Below are 18048 nucleotides of genomic sequence, written 5' to 3'. Positions count from 1 at the left end.
ATAATAAAAACCTATACTAGAAGTCAAGATCAAGCAAACGTGGCAGGAGGCAAGAACTCCTAGGGAAACCAAAACATAAAAAAGTGTACGTGAGGTGGAAGCAGAGTCAGGTCACCCTGCAGGAATGTGGAGACACTGCCCAAGGGTGCAGAGATGGAATCTGGAAAGGCAAAGCCCTCTTGGTCCTGAACCTGGTAAGAGACACAAAGGTCAACGTGAAAGGCTTCTATGTGCAAACTGGGAGCAAAACCAAAACTGGGGAAAACACAGGCAACTGCACCAGGGACGTGAAAAAGCCAAGGTACTCATGGTCATCAGGAGATGTTCCTTATGATGATAAGAAAGCAAATATTGCTCATGCCTTCAAAAGGGTAAGGAAGAAGAGGATCAAGAAAGGCCGGTCAGCTGCACCTCACTCTCTGGGAATGTAATAAGCAAGTAATTCTGGAAATCATTTCCAAACATTACAAGGACAAAGAACTGATTGGCAGTAGTCAACAGGGATTTACAGAAGAAAATCACACCTGATAGCCCATTAGCCTTCTGTGATAAGACAACTGGCTTGGTGGATGACAGGAGGGCAGACAGTGTTGTTTACCTTGACTCGAGCAAATTGACTTGACTTTTCAAATTCTCTCATAACACCCTGAGAGACAGGGGAATCTAACAGGAGATAGATTAATGGACAGTGACTGAACTGCCTTGATCAAAGGGTTGTGATCAGTGGCAGGAAGTCCAGCAGGAGGCCCACCATCAGCTGTGTCCCCCTTAGGGTTAGTACCAAAGTCAGTCCTGTTTAACATCGTCATTGCTGACGTGGATGATGGGACAGAGCGTTCCCTCAGCAACTCAGCAAATAATGCAGAATTGAGAACAATATTCACACACCAGATGATTGTGCTGCCATTTAGTGAGACCTCCACAGGCTGAGGAAATAGGCTGACAGGAATCCACCAAAGTTCGACAGAAACCTGGGAAGAAATAACCCCACGCGCCAGACAAGGCCAGAGATTGACCAGCTTGGCAGAGAAGGACCTGTGCCCCTGCACCAAAGACAACCAAAAGCCTCATGCATTAGGCAGAGGATTGCCAGCAACTTGAGGGAGGTGATCCTTTCCCTTTTCTCAGCTCTGGTGAGACACACCTGGAATGCTGTGCTCAGCTATGGGCTTCCCAGTTAAAGAGAGACACTGAAGCAAACCCAGTGAAGCTTCATGATGATGATGATGGGACTGTACCATCCAATGTAAAACAAGAAACAGAGAGCCAGGATTTTTTAGCTGTAAAAATATACTTTATATAATAAATTAATATAATGGGTTTTATTTAATATATATTCTTTTACTATACAAGGTGAGATAAATTTTAACCAGCTATTAAATTATAAGTACTTATAGTTCTCCATAACAGTTTGCTAGGAAAAAAGACTGTAAAATCGAAATAGTAGTAGAACTGGCAAACCTTTAAGCCTTTCAACATCTGATATACCAGGAACTGGATTCGATCTTCAGTTAATTTCTCATGCTTCATTATCTTACTCAAGTCTGTTCCCATAAATGGCATGACGAGGTAGCTTAAAACAAAACAAACAAATAAAAAACCAAAACAAAGCAAAAACAAAACCAAAAAAAAACCCCACAAAGCCCCCACAAAAAAACAAAAACCAAAACAAATGCAACCCCCAAAAAAGGAAAGAAAACCTAACAGATTAGCTTGATTAACTTCGTCACGTAAATTTAAACATAAATGTATGTTATAATCCACATACAACATTAAATTATAGATCATTCAATTTACCAAACAATTCCTTCATCACCCTCCTACCCTCCAAGCCTGTTTTTATCTGACTGTCATAAAGAGGTATTGCCCAGTTCTGTCACTGATTATGGAAATTTGCTAGTTATCAGAACTAGCTTAGAAAGAAGCTAACCAAAAACGTTGTGATATTTCAAAGACTGCTACACAGAAAACTAAGACATTCATGCAAGGCAATGTCTCTCACAATCGTGACCACCTCATTGAGCTAGAAAAATTTGGAGGATGATTTTAAGGTCTCATTTAAAACACAGTGCTTCAATGCTCATCACATACATGTGCATTCTATTACATATGCTGTATAAAATCCTAGCACAATAAACAATATGGACAACATTCCTCATCAATATGAACACATGCTCCACGTCTTCTGTACTTCATTTTCTACATTTTTCTGTCAGATAGCTTTCTTTGTTAACATATAAATACACAAGGTTGTTTAGGAAACATAGCTACACTAGATGAAATCCAGAACAGTTCTAACACAGGAAATCTACATTAAGCCCAAAAGGATTTCTGAGCATTGTTTCTCTAGCAATTTCTTCTAATTCACAAGAATTGCAGCAGTAAACAAGTAAAACAGCAGACACGTTAAACATCTTGTGTCTGACATGCCACCAAAAGGTGAGTGAGATGTGGTAGAAACAACCTGTATCAGGTGCTGTTTGGACCACTGAGTGGGAAAACAGTCACAGGGCACAACAGACCAAAATGCAGATAAACACAAAAAAATTCAGCAGCATCAGCACTTCTTAACTGATCCTTGAATTAGGATGGTTCCCACTGAGATGTGCCATGTAGTAGGGATAACTTTCAGCCTACCTGATTGGGTTAAGAATTGTCCTACCATTTGAGAAACCTGGGCCTTAGGGTAAGAAATCAATACTCGAAAGGTGGATTAGGAAATTCACCAAACTGCCATTTACTAGGGCTGAAAGAAGTACATACCTTGTAGGACAGGAAACTGGTTCTAATGACAACCTGAAAACCCCAGCCTATCAAAGCTGCACGTAAGAGTTATATTAAGATGAAACTCAGAAAAAAAAAGTCCATGAAGCAACGATTTTGAAATTCTCTATTTAAAAAGCAACAATGCTCCCGCACAAGCAACAATGCTCTTCTCCAAAACACAAACAACTTGGAACTTACAAGTCATTAAACTTCTCCAGTGTTACATCTGGTGTGAAGACATCCAAAATTCCAATGACCTAAAAAAACCCAATAAAATATGAATGATTGATTTGACACAATAAAGTCTAAATCACCTAATAAATGAAAAAATATAATCCAAAACATTTCCACAGTGAGACATTAGCTACAGGCATAAATATGGCAGAAAGAATACCTAAAGTAGTGCCAGGATTTATTTGCTAGATTTTATAACTCAGAGGGCAGCTTTACCCTGTGATAAAAAATATAAGAAGTATCTACTGGAACTAAAAGTTTGGAGGCTAACAGTTTTATGTAAGAGGAGACAGTATTTTATCACTTGAACTACTGAAGGGTTGAAAATAACCAGACAAATCAGTCCATAATATGAAGCACTCATAAGTGCTCTCCACCTAGCTGGGCTTGCTGCTCATTAATGAAGTACACTTTAAACATCTTCTAATTTCAGTAACAGGGTAATTTAGGTACATAGACTACAATAGCTAATTGGAAGTACAAAGAAGAAACTAGAACTAAACTGGTTTTACTGAGAAAAAATTAGCAAGAACTTTATATGATTTACTGTGGCTCATACATTAGGTTCTCCAAAGAGCTTTTTTTGTCAAACAAAGGCATTCTATCACTGAACAGAGAAATAACAATCTAGTAAAATGGATTTTCCACCACAGCTTTTCCTTTTAGTATGGTTTTTGGGAGAACTATACAAACTGACTGGGTACATTACACTAAATACCAATGCTTCTTTCAAGCCCATTAAACACCAGAAAATTAAATATACACAACTCAATGCCCGAAAAGTAGCTGGAATTATCTAAAGCCAGACTTTAGTTTAGATGCTGCTTAATCCAGGCAGTGTCAAAATAACACAGGCTTTTAGAGCTGTTTCTTTTCTACCTCTGCTCCTAATTCACGACCATTTCTGTCTGTTCAGAGGAAGACTGAGAGTGCTTGTGGTGTTTCCCAGGTGCAGGCTGCTATGTCACAGATTCACAAAATAGAATTCTGAGTTGGAAGGGACCCATGAGGATCATCAAGTGCAACTCTTAAGTGAATGGCCTGTACAGGGACTGAACCCACAACTTTGGTATTATCAGCATCATGGGGCTGTGCAGGGCTTTGCTAGAAAGCAAGCTAGAAGACTAATAACCTTTATAACCTTGTTCAACTCTATCTTTGTGGCCACACACACATCAGATCATACATCAAGAACTGTTCATTCAAATCAGGTATCTTTAAAAGAAAAAGTGAAAATAAAGAGAAGCATGAGCAGAAATGAAGGGGGGAAATGCAAGAAAAGGACAACTTCCTTTGTTTAAAGCTTTAAATAAAAATCGCCAACCATGATGAAATCTTTACTGCACGTATTTTTAGTCTTTCCACATTAAGGGCCAACTACTACAGTTAGCCTGGATATTATCAAAATGTCACAATGATGAAGACAGAAAAACTAATAAAGATGAAGGCAGAAAATTACAACTCCCTTTCTCTGTAGCCACATATATCTTTGAAAAGAAATCACTAATAATATTTACCTGGGACTGTTATATGAAACTAATTCAAGAAGAATAACTACCATAAAACAATAATTAAACGCACAGAGTTATTATTTGAAGCAATACCTCTAGTGCTAACATTACAACAAGAATTTTCTTTTTTATGACCGTTTTACATAAGGTTTTCCTTTTCCTCTGTGGAGGTAGTGAGAGAATGGAGGAGGACAGGATTACAAAGATGTACATCACAACAATGGAGCATAATGCAGCTCTACAGGCATTTCCTAAGGCAGCGTGTATGCGCAAACACACACACAGAGCATACACAGCCAGGGAAGTTGCACAAAGAAGGAAGTTAATATTTTAGCAGTAATTTTATTTAATATGTATCTTTCCTTATCAAGCCCCACTTCCTCAGAAGTCTTACTTGCTCTCCTTAAGCAGATATTTCCATGCCCTCATACACCTAAGCAAGAACCATCAGAAAATAAACGTCATCACATCTGAATGTAGCAGTGAAAGACACTGGGACACCACAACAAAAAGGGACACAGAGGAGGATGAAATAATGTGGCTGCTCTATCACATCCATCTGTGCACCAAGGCATTATCAGGCATCCCCTGTGAAACACAAGAGCATGAAGAACATGTTTCCATACAGAACACACCAGCCCCAAAACACACTAAAGAAGTTCACTAACATTCTAAGGCGTAGCCATTTCAGTACACAGAGCTCCTGATACTTAATGCTGCCTGATGTACACTACTGCTGAGGTAAGGTCACAGACTCATGGAGACAGACCTATCACTGCTGCAAATCCTCTACAGCAAATGAAGCCACCAAGACCAATGCCCAGCTCCTGAAGAAGGGAATTTTAAATAATGAACCAGAAAACTCTTTAAACATGCCAAGGATTTTGCAATACTACTTCTCTTGCTTTACAAATCAGGTTTTCTAAGAATCCTGAAATCCATCTTAATGTCCAAAATGGTAAAACATACTAATAGCTAATAAATTTCAAAATAAAAGTGAAGGGACTAATTTCCTTTTCCTCAGAGATCTCTATTTAATAGCTGTGGTTTGGGATTATCTTCCTGTACTGGAGCAGAGTCATTCATACTTCCATTCAGGCCAGAGATTTTTGCAGCTATATTAAGCACAAGGAAGTATGGGATAAAATAAATCCTTTGAGGAAGATACAACTCCAGCTACTTGTTCAGGAAAAGGGAAAGAACTGAACAAAGTGTAGTCAACTCCCTCCTTTATAATATGATGGAAAAACCTGTTTCTGTCCAAAATGCTCTCAATAAAGACAGTATTTGTAAAGAACTTTATGATACTTAAAATATAATGTTCCAGCACAAAGTAAACCACCATAAACAATCACAAGAATAATTTATTTTTCATAGTGTTGCCTGTATGAAATGTAACAGAGATATCTATGAAACCTTCTGTAAATGTATTTGTGGTATTAATCAGCACAATTACTGACACTATCAGAGATGGAAGCCCATCTGAGGAATGAACCCAGCAGAGTCTGCAATGGCAATGAAAAGCATCTGTGGAAATCAACAGCAGTGCTGCCTTTTCAGGGTCTTATTTTTACCCCTATTAACTCTGCCAAAAGTCAATTTCTCAAATAAATAAGCCCACAAAGAATGCATCTACTGTACATTTGACTGAAAAATAACCTGGATTTCTTCAGCCTCCACTGAAGCACTTCAATAGCTTTTATCTCAAGGACAGGGTGTAACACTATGTAACTCCCACAGAACCACTGATTGGTTCAGGTTGGAAGGGACCTTTAAGCTCATGTAGTTCTAACCCCTTACCATGAGCAGGGACACCTTCCACTAGACCAGCTTGCTCAAAGCCCCATCCAACCCAGCCTTGGGCACTTCCAGGGATGAAGCATCCACAACTTCTCTAAACAACCTGTGCCAGTGCCTCACAGTAAAGAATTTCTTCCTTACGTCCAATCTAAATCTACCCTCTTTCAGTTTAAACTATTGTCCGTTGTCCTGTCACTACATGCCCTTGTAAAAAGTTCCTCTCCAGCTCTCTTGAAGCCCTCTTTGTGTACCAGAAGGCTGCTCTAAGGTCCCTCCAGAGCCTTCTCTTCTCTGGGGGGAACAACTCCAGTCCTCCCAGACTGTCTTCATAAGGGAGATGCTCCATCTTCCTGAAGTGCAAACCCACAAAACTACCCATCTACTGGTCTGACTTGTTTTCCACAGGTAGGCTTTCACTCAATACATTTACTTTGAAGCCAGTGGGGGGGTGAGTAGCAGCATTTCCATCCTTTCTTAACCCTACTGTGTGTGTTCCCTGACCACACTCACCAACTTTAACTATTGTTAACAAATAAATAACAGATTCACATTGCTGAGGTGGTTTCTGCCCTTCCCTTCTCAGCTGCCTCCTTTTCCAACAGCAGAGCACAACAGTGAATAGCTCCTCATTCCTGCCCTCCCCTGCACTTTGATGTATTGGATTACTTCTATTCAAGGACTGACCCATTACATTTCTGTAAAAGACATTTTATGATGTAAGCAGCAGTATATCAAGAAAAGACCTGAATCTAGTATAAATGAATAAGTAATGTAGGTTATGCCTCTCATACAGTAAGTGCTGCTTTATCTTGCAGATTTTATGCATGAAAACACAGTGAAGTTGAGTGGCTTTAGCACTCAGGCTAAACATGCAAGTACATTTCTTAAGAGAGAGCCTTGCTAGGGTGCACTGAACTATGTATTATGCTGCATTAAATTTTCTGCAGGATTAATTTCACGTTCCTGTGCTGATCTACATCATGAGCACCTGCATCCTTTTATTACACTAAGAACTCTCCATCTTTTTAAAATTTTAACTACTCATGCCAGGGCTTGCACCACAGTCACCTTTCTTCCTCATAGAGTACCAACACATGAGATGAAGAATGCCTGCAAGACCTCCTTTTCTTTTCTCCTGCCAGTCAGCACACTGGCATACCCATGAGCATCACCACACTCTTCCTTCAAAGGATTAATATGTAACACTGGACAGACTCAAATCCTGCAGACAGACTCATCTTCATCTCTAGATTGGATGGCAATCAAAAGAGAAAGTTTGGGTTTCGGTGCTGTTTTTCTTATTTTCATTTCATGGAATAAGCTCATCAGTCTGCTTTATTAGTACCCAAGGCTGGGTGTGAATAAATGGCTATCAGCTGAAGCCCAGCCTACATAAAACATCTATTAGTCAGATTAGGAAAATAAGCAAAAATGACAACAGATACCCCTATGTTGATTTATTGACCTTTGAATACCAAAATAAAATTACTCCAGTGTCCTGTTAGCTCCCTAGATGTGCTAAGCTTTCAGCCAGCAGAAAAGCAGACAGAACTGTTTCTCCCTTACAAATTTTTGACAGCAATAAACCATCCAGTTATAACTGTGTTTTTGCTTTCATAAGGACCAATAAGGAGATTTACCATTTCCAGACAGGATTCCTGAATTGCACTTTACTGGCATATATGTACCCAAAGAATGTGAATTTTTAGCTGGTGCAGTCCTGCAGGACTTGCTGCAGGAAACCTCTTCTAACACAGTAAGCACACTCTCATCCATTAAGGCATCACTCATCTACAACTCCCTTGTTGGTCTGATTTTGTACACTGCAGATGCTGTTGCTTTCCACTGCTCATGTCAGGCTAGATGAACTGCAAAAAGTGACAGATTTAAGATTTTTCTCAAGCAGGAACACAGCCTGACCCATTATTTTCTCTGGAACTAATTCCTCCTGTGGTTGACACTGTGTAGGTGTAAATAAAAAGCTCAACATTATTTCAAAATAAAAAAGAAAACAATTAAAAAGCAGTCAACCTGAAAGTGCATCATCCTCAAAAACATAACTGTAGAGAGACAGGTAATTTAGTGTCTGTTGGGTATCCAATTCCTTGCAAAGTGGAAAAAAAAGCTTCATGTTTCTCATAATGCAAAACACACACTGGTCTTCACACGTGGGAATACACCAGAGAATAATTTCCACTCTGAGCAATGAATGAGAGCATAATATAGAGTACCTTTAAACAATTACTGCAGTGGCCTCTTACATACAGAGTTTCTAGGAAGGGAAAACATCTGTAGAGTATTAACTGACCCAAGAAATGTTTAATGGGCATTTGTCAGAAATTTTATGCCAGAAACACATTGAGAATTTAATTGGTAGAATTGCGTCAGAATTCCCATGGGTGCCTATATGTACATGGGTATATACATATGTACAGATGGGTATTTACATATGTACACACACCACACTTTGATACAGTCCACACTTTGTTCTGACAGGAGCCACCAGCATGAGCTCTTCTCTTCCTCTCTCCAGTGCCATCTCCCTTTGCCAGCTATTCTGCATTCCTGCTTGAAAACTTCTCTTAACAAGCTGGAGGTGAGCAGGGCGCCAGGGCTGGACCACTGCAAACAATTGTCCAGCTGCACTTGTTTCAACAAAAGCGAGTATCAAGGTATCACTTACAGTCCAAATGTGTTAGAAAATCCAAGTTATTTGCCAAAAGAAACTAGATGTTCTGCATCTCCACTTACTTGTCTGACTTTCGCACTGCATACACAGACATCTCCATTAACTGCAGAAGAATACACAAATACAGAGCTATGCAAATGTTTGAGAGCTAAAGCCAGGGCCAAAGTTAGCATGCTGGGCATATTCTTACTGCTTTTGGTTTTAAGCCAGTGCCATAATAGATAAGTTTTAAAGGTCCTCATTTTAAATGAATTCAAAATGGACAGAAACACAGAACAGAAGAAGCACTACTAGAAAGTATTTCCTAAAGCTATAAAGACTCTGTACAAGATCCAACAGATGTGAAAGAAATAATCAAGAGCTGCTAAGGTTGTAATGGGATGAATACTACATACTAGCATGATTAAATGACGGAGCAAAACAACCCCAAGCAGTGCTTTCTTCATTCTGCCTTAGCTGTGTTTATTCCTCATTTCCATACCATGCCCTCCCCTGTGCCAGCTATTTATGCAGCTACAGAGTGATCCAGCAGCTTATCCCACCGGAAACAAACTTTTCTTTTTGGCAATGTTGTAGGAATTGATCTGGGTTAAACTGCTTCTTCGGTAGTGGAAGCAGCTTATTGAAGTTTGGGAAACATCCTGGGTCCTCTCAAATTAAAAGCCCTACCCCCCAAAAAAATAAACTCCAAAAAAAGCATACCAGTGTCATTAAAGACTGATTTATCTCTTAACAGCCAGATCTCATCCTCTTCACTCACAGCCTCTGTCCTCGGCCCTCAACAGCATTACTCCTTTGGACTTGTTTACAAAGGGTTGATGAGAAGTCCTGTGTGATCAAGTCTGCGTGGTTTATATAGAAACATTCCTCGCCACATGGTCTATGTAGAAATATGCATCACTACATTTACTTGAGAGCCATTATGGAGTGAAAAGGTCTAATGAAAGATGGTATGCCAGCAACCGTCACCACCTCCTGAAAATGCCTAAATACACAAGCAAATTCACCTGTGAGTTAGCTTCCCTACGAAGTAAAATATTTTGAATTCCATAAAATTCAGGAGAATTACTCCTGTATTTGCTTTTACAGGACTCCTGGTCATCCTAAAACTCTTCTACATAAAAAAGATGAGCATATTCCTCAAAGGGTATATAATGGAGGTCATCTAGGGTATTAAGCAGTAGTTTTCCTCCATTTTTATTCTGACATGCTGATGAATTATATCACTGAGACACAGGTTTAATGGTATCTTCTGCTATCTTAATGAAGGATCAGAGCTGCTATTTTTAACACAATGTATCAGACCATTACAATTTCTTCCATCATTCTGAATAGAGCGTAAGATTAAATAAATTATGATAATGCATTGCTGCATGCTTAACACAAAAATTCCCTGAAAGCTACGAGGGGCAGAGATGGTCCTTTGAGAGGCAATCACAGTGAAACAAACAAAACATCACACTTTCCATAAAAGCCAGCATGAAATTCCTTGTGATTCCAGAAGTAATTTTGAAACAAAAACAGATAAGAAGAGTGAATTGGATGTAATTTTAACTATCAAATAAACAGAAGAAATTCTTTCCTGTGAGGGTGCTGAGACACTGGAATGGGTTGCCCAGAGAAGTTGTGGATGCCCCATCCCTGGAAGTGTTCAAGGACAGGCTGGATGGGCTTCTCGGCAACCTGGTTTAGTGAAAGGTGTCCCTGCCGACAGCAGAAAGGCTGGAACTAGATGGTCTTTCATATCCCTTTCAATGCAAGCCATTCTACGATTCTGTGATTGTATGAAATATGCAAAAAGCAGCTCTCTGACAGAATGGTCGTGGGTCAAAGAGGTTGGGCTGAAAATCATGATGAGGAGCAATACTGCCATTCTGGTTTAATTCTGGATGGGTGGAGCAGCTAAAGGAGTACCCTTGAGATCAGCTCGGGAACTGAAAATCCTAAAAGGCATGGTTGCTGCTCCTAATTCACCACGGGCAACACGACTGACAAAAGGCAGTGAGGCTAGGGTGGTGGATAGGAACTGTCTTGATGGCTGTACTACCATGTCAGTCTCATCTCAGATGGGTGGAACAGTCAGCTTCTGCCTCCAATCTCTGCAGGATCATTTATTCAGTCTTTATTCTCTAATAAGTAGATGCCATAATTCATGTTAAAATCTTTCTTTAGTACATAAACCTCTTTTTTCTGGGGCCCAAACTGTTTCCTAAGACTGTAAATCATTCCATTCCTTCATATAGATTGATTTGTAATTTGTACACATTGTGCTCATGTTCCCCAGTGAGCATTTTCTTCAGGACTCTTTCATTACCAATTGAGTCACAGTGGTGTTCTAGAGTATTATTCTGAAGGGCATACACTGCATAAAACCTGCTAGGAGTGGAAAATGCTCCCCAACAGATTATTCTGGGAAATGGAAGAAAAATAATCTCAGAATTCTGGACACAGTTAGAAGCTTGGCAACTGCATGGGCTGCTCCGCTCCCAAATGTTCAGTAAAGAAAACGCTGAGAGTATTAAAGCCCATACACAGAAGTTTCCTGCAAACATTAACTCTTTTAACATGTGCAGCAGTGGTTATGAAGCAGCTACTGTGAAGTAATCAGACTAAAAGGTTTAGATTAAAGTATTACAAGCAGACAGTTTCTTAAACCTACAAAAGCTCTTCTTTCCTTCTGGACAGTCAGGATATCCCACAAATTATTCTTCAAACAAACCTAGTTAATACTCACAATATTAGTATTATAATGTTAAACGCAAAGACTAGTTATTACCAATTTCTCCCATCCTCGCTTTCTATCTCTCAGCTTTTTGTGAAGGCCCTCTGAATGGAGGTATGCTCTAATCTTCCACATCAACTAACATTTTAAACGATGTTCTTATGCATAATTTTAACAAGTCCCTCCAAACCTATCAGGCTTTTTATTTCATATGCATTCTTCATGAATAGCACTTAAAACTACTACTATGATCCTCCAAGCCCTTCTCACCTGGAATCCATGCTTTGACTCCACAAAAACTGTTTTCACACAAACTTCATTTTTTTCCTAAAGCACTAAGCAGTATTGGGACCATGTATCTTTCTTTAACTTCTTTCAACACTTCTTTCTACAGCTGTTCTTCTTTCATGTTACATGGGAATTATGTGCAGAGTTCTATAAGCTATTCTCTGCTTCATAGTAAAGCAACTTGTTTAGTCATTTGTGGACTTTTCCTGTTTCACAGTAATATGAGCCTGAAACTTTCAAATGCTTCGTGAATGATCAAAAAAGAGAAAAATGCTAACCCCTCCTCAACGTTTGCATGTGTGCATCTTCATGCAAGCTCAGGGGAAAAAAAAAAGAAAGAAAAAGAAGATGCTGGCACCTGAAACCTACAGACCCATGCTCTGTATTCTCCTGCAACTCACAGGAACACAGTGATGGAAACTGTAATTTCTGGTCTTTAATCCCTCTCGCTAGTGCTGAGCAAATTGCACTGTGGTCCTAACCTTCCCCACCCAATCTTTCCTACATGGAAATTAAATGGTGTTTCCCACAGGATATTCTAGTTTGTGTGAACTGATGTTTGTAGGACAGACAAAAGACAGCCTGAAAGATTCCAGTATTCCCTTCAGCTACACATCCGCCCTGTCCAAATCTAAATATTTTCTTCCATTTAAAGTGCCTAAGCTATGGTTTTGAGCTAATGACCCAACTCACGTTTTCATGCTTCATGTGTTTCAGGAGACGCAGCTCCCGGTAAGCTCGTTTGGCGAAGAGTTCAGACTGAAAGGGGCGGTACAATTTCTTAATGGCCACTTTGGTGCCACTTCTTCCATCGACGGCTGAGCTTTAAGGGAAAAGAAAGAGTTTGGTGAGCAAGGACCGAAGCAAGTCTGCGAACCACAGCAACCCCGGCCGGCACCGAGCAGCGGCTGCATCCCGCCCCTCGCTGCCGGGCCCTCGGCCCGCAGCCCCCATGCCCTGGGGGAAGACCACCTCCCCAGAGCACCTCTGCCAGCAGCCATCTCACTTCATTCGCCTGCCACACTCTGTGACGAAATGCAGACAAGTACTAAAAGCTTTAAAGAGGAACAGCTAGAGAATGGGAAAAAAATACCCAAACCAAAAATAAGACAAAAAAATCCCACAAAACGCCCAAACCCACCACCAACGCAGACCCAAACCAAGAGGCCCACCCAAAGGGCTACAACACCCCGGGCTTGGGGACACTGCCGCTCCGGGGTGCCGCGGGACGGACTCGGCAGCCGCGGGCAGCGCTCCCCGGGCACGGCTGGGGCAGCGCTCCGGGCTCTGCTCGCTCCAGGGACGGAACACGCGTGGGTCGGCTCCCCCAGCGGGACAGCGGTGAGGCCAGGTGAGCAGCGGGGCCGCCCCTCTGCCCCCCTGGGGCCGGCGGCACCGGGCGGGTCCGGACAACAACCGGGAAAAGTTGGCAGAAGCAGCACGCCAGAGGGCCGGGCCCGGCAGCGTCCTCCCGGCCACGGCCACGGCCACCACCTCCGCCCGGACTGCCCCCGCCGCCCCGCTCACCACACGGCTCCGTAGGCGCCGGACCCCACAGGCTGCAGGTCCCGGTAGCGGTCCCGCACTTCCCAGAGGGTCTTGGTGATCTCCTGCCGGTAGAAGCCATTCTTGGGGGAGGACATGGCGCCGCCGACCCCCGCCGGCACGCGCCGACAAAGAGCCCGGGCCGGGGGAGCGGGAGCGCCCAGCGCCGCCGAGCCGGGCTGCGCCGAGGGGCTGGGCCGAGGGGCTGGGCCTGAGCGAGCGGCGCCGCCCGCGCCCGCCCCGGCCCCGCGCAGCCCCGCCGGCAGCACCGCCCGCCGCCCCGGCTCACCCCTGGGGACCGGCACTGAGATCGGTAGTGGGGTCGGCAGCGGCCCCCCTCCTCTCCAGCCCGGGCGTCAGGGGCTGCGTTCCGCCGAGGTTGAGGCGCGAAGGGTGCGGTGTCCCGGCGGCGGGGGAGCGTGCCCGGACAGGGAGGCGGGTGCCGGGGCTCTCGCTGTCCGTGCGAGTCCTTGCAGTGGGGAGCAAACCCCTCCCGGCCGTCTCTTCCACGTCACGATGCGACCCCTCACGCGGAGCCCGTTTTTGCGTTTGTGCTCGGGTTCCGGTGAGGTGTCACCGACTGCTGCATGAAAATGTTAAGGAGTACGAGAGGCTGCAGCTGGTTGAGCTGGGTATGTGTATGAACAAAAAAGAGCTTTTGTATGGCCTCTGCCCTGAGACGAACAGCTGAGGGGTCCCCAGATCATCCCAGGGTCAGACCACAAGTTACAACAATATTTCATATAGTTAAATAAAAACCAGCACACACTTGGTTCAGGTGCTCAGAGCAAGTGGTACTGTGCATGGCTGATGTGAACTGGAATGGAACTGTTGCAACAGTGGCTTGAAATTACTGTGGTGCTGGAGTATGGGCAAGAGCAACCTTCTCAGTAGCTCTGCAATAAATAGGCCTGGGCCAGCAACACGTGTAAGGCAAAGACCTGGATTAAAATATGTTTTATGTGTTCTCTGTGTGAATATAATTAAAATTGTTGTCCTTCACGGTCTGGTAAAGCTTGTTTTTTTTGTTTGATTTCGCCCCTGAGCAATGTTGCTGAGGTTAGGTAATTCAGACTTGCTGTCACTTCAGTTCAAATTATGGTTTAGCTCTAAAGGGGCAATCTGGCCAAATTTTGTGGTTTCCGATGCCATTTTGGTAGTTGCCAGGGGCCCAGCCCTTTTCGTGCCTGACTACCAAATGTGGAAGAGCTGCCCTGCCCTCACTCCTCCTGGGATACCGGAAGAACACAACCTTCCAGCCACCAGCCCTGTGTTCCAGTGCTGCTCTCCGCTGACCTGATCGACTCTCTGGTTTAGTGAGAATGGAGAGCAACCTTCTGACGTTTAGCAGTTAATGTGAGGCTTGTGAGGAGTGTTAGATCAATGGTAGATGTTTACTTTAAAAAATCTACTGCCCCAGGAGATTATTTTTTTATTTCTGACATCCCGTCTATGCTGTTTGCCATTCAGATGATGGCTGGTGTGATATGTGGTACAGGTAAGGTGAAGCATAGAGTAGCTTCCTCTTGTTTTGAACTAGTCCATTAGTTAAATTGCTTTTAATGACCATTATATGTATTTCAAATACAGAGAGGATTAGTTCTGCTTTTCATCCCTCACTTACTTTTCCTTTATCCAGTTGTGACAAAGTGATACTTTTTTACTGCTTGCTTTTTATCAAGGCAGAAAGCAGATGATTTTGATACAGTAGATAAAAGTACTAACTTAGCACCAAGACAAGGTCACTCTTGTGCAGAAGCTGAGAATATTGCAGAGCAACTTTTGTAAAATATTTTCAATTGACAAAGTTATCCACTGCTGGTTTTCCCATGTTTTTCCTTCATATAAGTATTAAGGCATACTTTGCTGTAGATAGATAGATGAAGTAGCTGTGTAGGTCAAATACAAGACCAGCTTTTCCCACCACGTCACACATAGAGGAGAAGAACTGGTAAACTTACTGAAAAGACTAGGAAATCAGCACTGTTGTAACAAGGAAAGCTTTGTCTAATAAACCAGTCAAAGTGTCTATGAAGGGAGTGAGGCAAGAAACGTGGGTCCGTCCACAGCTGGTAGGTCTTACAGCAGTGTCACAAACTGCATGAGTCTTTGCATCCTGCTAGGCTCAGCTGGATCCATGGTGATGTGTTTTCCTAAAGACAGTTTGTTGCAAGGGGACTAATAGATGCTACAGCCATATCTTACTCTGGGCAATGTGTGCTTGACAGGATAGATTAAGAAAGGAATGCTATCAGATGTTTCTGCTTCTGGCATATGTTTATTGTAAAGTTCATAGAAAAAAGGGACCTTCTTCAGACATCATTAACAAAAAATAATAAGTGCATTAATGGTGCAAAAATTGCACTTTTCTAATGCTCATCCCATAAAGGGAAGATTTAAGAGGTATCAGAATGTGGTGGGGTTTTTTTAAAGAACCATCTTTTGATGTGCTGGGCGGTTGCCATCAGCTGCAAAGCATATGAGGTAGATGGGATGTGTACAGTACTCTTTCTAGTCCCTCTGGGTACTGAGAGCTCAATTTCACTCCAGCCTGGAGGTGAAGCTTTGGTGCTGGAGCAGAAGCTCTACAAGCAAGCAGTGAGAAATCTAACTTTGTTTCCCTGAGAAATCTTACATGTATGAAGTCTGGTGGGAAAGTTTGATGGCAACGCTGTTCACCACAAATTATCACTTGGAGATGACAAAACAGCACAGCCCTTTTTGTCAGGAGCTGAACCATGGGTGAGCTGCTGGGCCCTGGGTGCAGGAGTGCATCAGTGCCAGCAGGGAGAGGGACTGGCACCTGATCTCCAGTCCAGGCCCGGATAATGAGCGGGAAAGAAGATCATACAAAGTCCTTTGAAAAATCAAACATCTTCCCATCTTTCTGCCTGTTTATATGACTTTCACATGGTAGTTTTATTCTTTATACACTAATTCACATGTGAATAATTTAGTTGTGTAAAATATACCTTAAATGTCAATAAACATAAAATCTTGCTGAAGTGTCAAAATCTGATTCCTAGAACATTATTATTTTTAACAAACTTTCTATATCCCCACCTTCAAAAAATACTCTGTGCTTGTCTACCTAGAGATGTTGCCATGGAGGAAGTAAGTTCATTTTATTTATTACAACAAGAAGTAAAGGTTAAAAATAATAATAATAAAAAATCTCAGTTTTAATCTGAAAATACTCTTGTGCTATTTTGTCCGCACCCTTCCCCACTGCAGTAACTGCCAACTATTTTGCAACTTTTCTGGTTTTGTCTCTCTGCCCCATGAGCAGGGTGCTTCAGTTCCAGTTTCTGTGACATGTAGCCCTCCTGGGGGCCTTGCCATGTTGCAAGGTCACTCAACCATCGGCAGAAAGAAATAAATATGCACCACCTAAGTGCTTTTCTATTTAAAAAACATAATTAAAACTATAAGTTTCATTTTTTAAAGAGGTCAAGTGAGAACTTCCTAAGTACTACCCCGTTATCCCTGCTTGCTGGAGGTTGGTGGAGGAAGAGAAGCCAGTTGTATAGAGTAGTAAACACCTATGTATAAGTCAATTACTTTTAACACTCTCCTAACTTTTTCTCCTCCGGATCCACCAAAAGGTCCTCTCCTACAATATACTGAAGGTGTTTAATTTTTAAACTATCACAGACTTACACAGTATGAGATGCTATAGTGTACAGAGAAAAAAAAAAACCTCCTGAAGGGTTTCCCAACTTTAGTGCAAAAATCATATGAAAAGAGTGCCAATGGATATCACTGATGGGTAGCTTTACTCATCTGTCACTGCATAGCTGTGCACATCTCCTGTTTAAATCACCAAAACGGTTGTGGCTTTCTTATCCCCATCTCACCCATGCCTTAGTTTTTTGTGTTTCCACCTCAACCTAATGAGAGAGCTGGGCAGGACAGGAGTACTGTATGTAATTTTTGCACAGAGTGTAATTTAACTATGGGTTCTTGATTTGAGCCATCAGGCTCTAAAATGGAATGTATTATCTGAGTGCTAATCTACATGATATTATTCTAGAAGGAACAAGGTATTGCTCTGTGGAGGCTGCCTGTTATAGCAGATTTAATGTATAGTTGTCTCGGGGCTGCCACTGCAATTCAGTATTTCTGCTCCATTCAATATGACTTGTGATTGAATTGGAACCTAAAACGACTGGCTAAAACCTCTGTGCTATGGTACACATCTTAATTTGTGACAATAGTTGGAGCTGGGGGACTATGGGAGTTCAAAATGAAGCATTTGTATGTGTGCAAGATTGAAGCCTAATTGAAGAGTTTCACTCATTATGTAGAAATTTCCAGTCTAATGGATTAAGTGTTGGAAGATTGGTTGGAAGATCAGTGTTCACATAGAAAACTCACAATATATTCCCTCCTTGTAGTGAAAACTTAGACCCTTTTAGGTGTATCAGTTCAATATTTTATCTTAAAGCAGAAAGAAGGGCAGTGGCAGTGACACTAATGTAGCTTTCTAAATC

General features: G+C 42.0%; 1 protein-coding gene across 1 annotated transcript in view; it reads right to left on the bottom strand.

Moving 5' to 3' along the window:
• MAPK12 (mitogen-activated protein kinase 12) overlaps positions 1-13653 on the bottom strand; it is a gene marked incomplete at its 5' end in the record, with an annotated part of 31279 nt that extends 17626 nt beyond the window's left edge. Inside the window, 4 exons of the mRNA XM_082280779.1 lie at positions 1462-1573; positions 2965-3023; positions 12704-12833; positions 13538-13653. Of these exons, the coding sequence (XP_082136905.1) occupies positions 1462-1573; positions 2965-3023; positions 12704-12833; positions 13538-13653 (417 nt within the window). The remainder of the gene's footprint in view (positions 1-1461; positions 1574-2964; positions 3024-12703; positions 12834-13537) is intronic.
• Positions 13654-18048: the final 4395 nt, after the last annotated feature.

Source organism: Coloeus monedula, assembly GCF_965178545.1.
Source record: "Coloeus monedula genome assembly, chromosome: 4".
NCBI classification, from domain to species: domain Eukaryota; kingdom Metazoa; phylum Chordata; class Aves; order Passeriformes; family Corvidae; genus Coloeus; species Coloeus monedula.
Note: the sequence above shows the minus strand (reverse complement) of the source record. Positions and strands in the feature narration are given on the sequence as shown.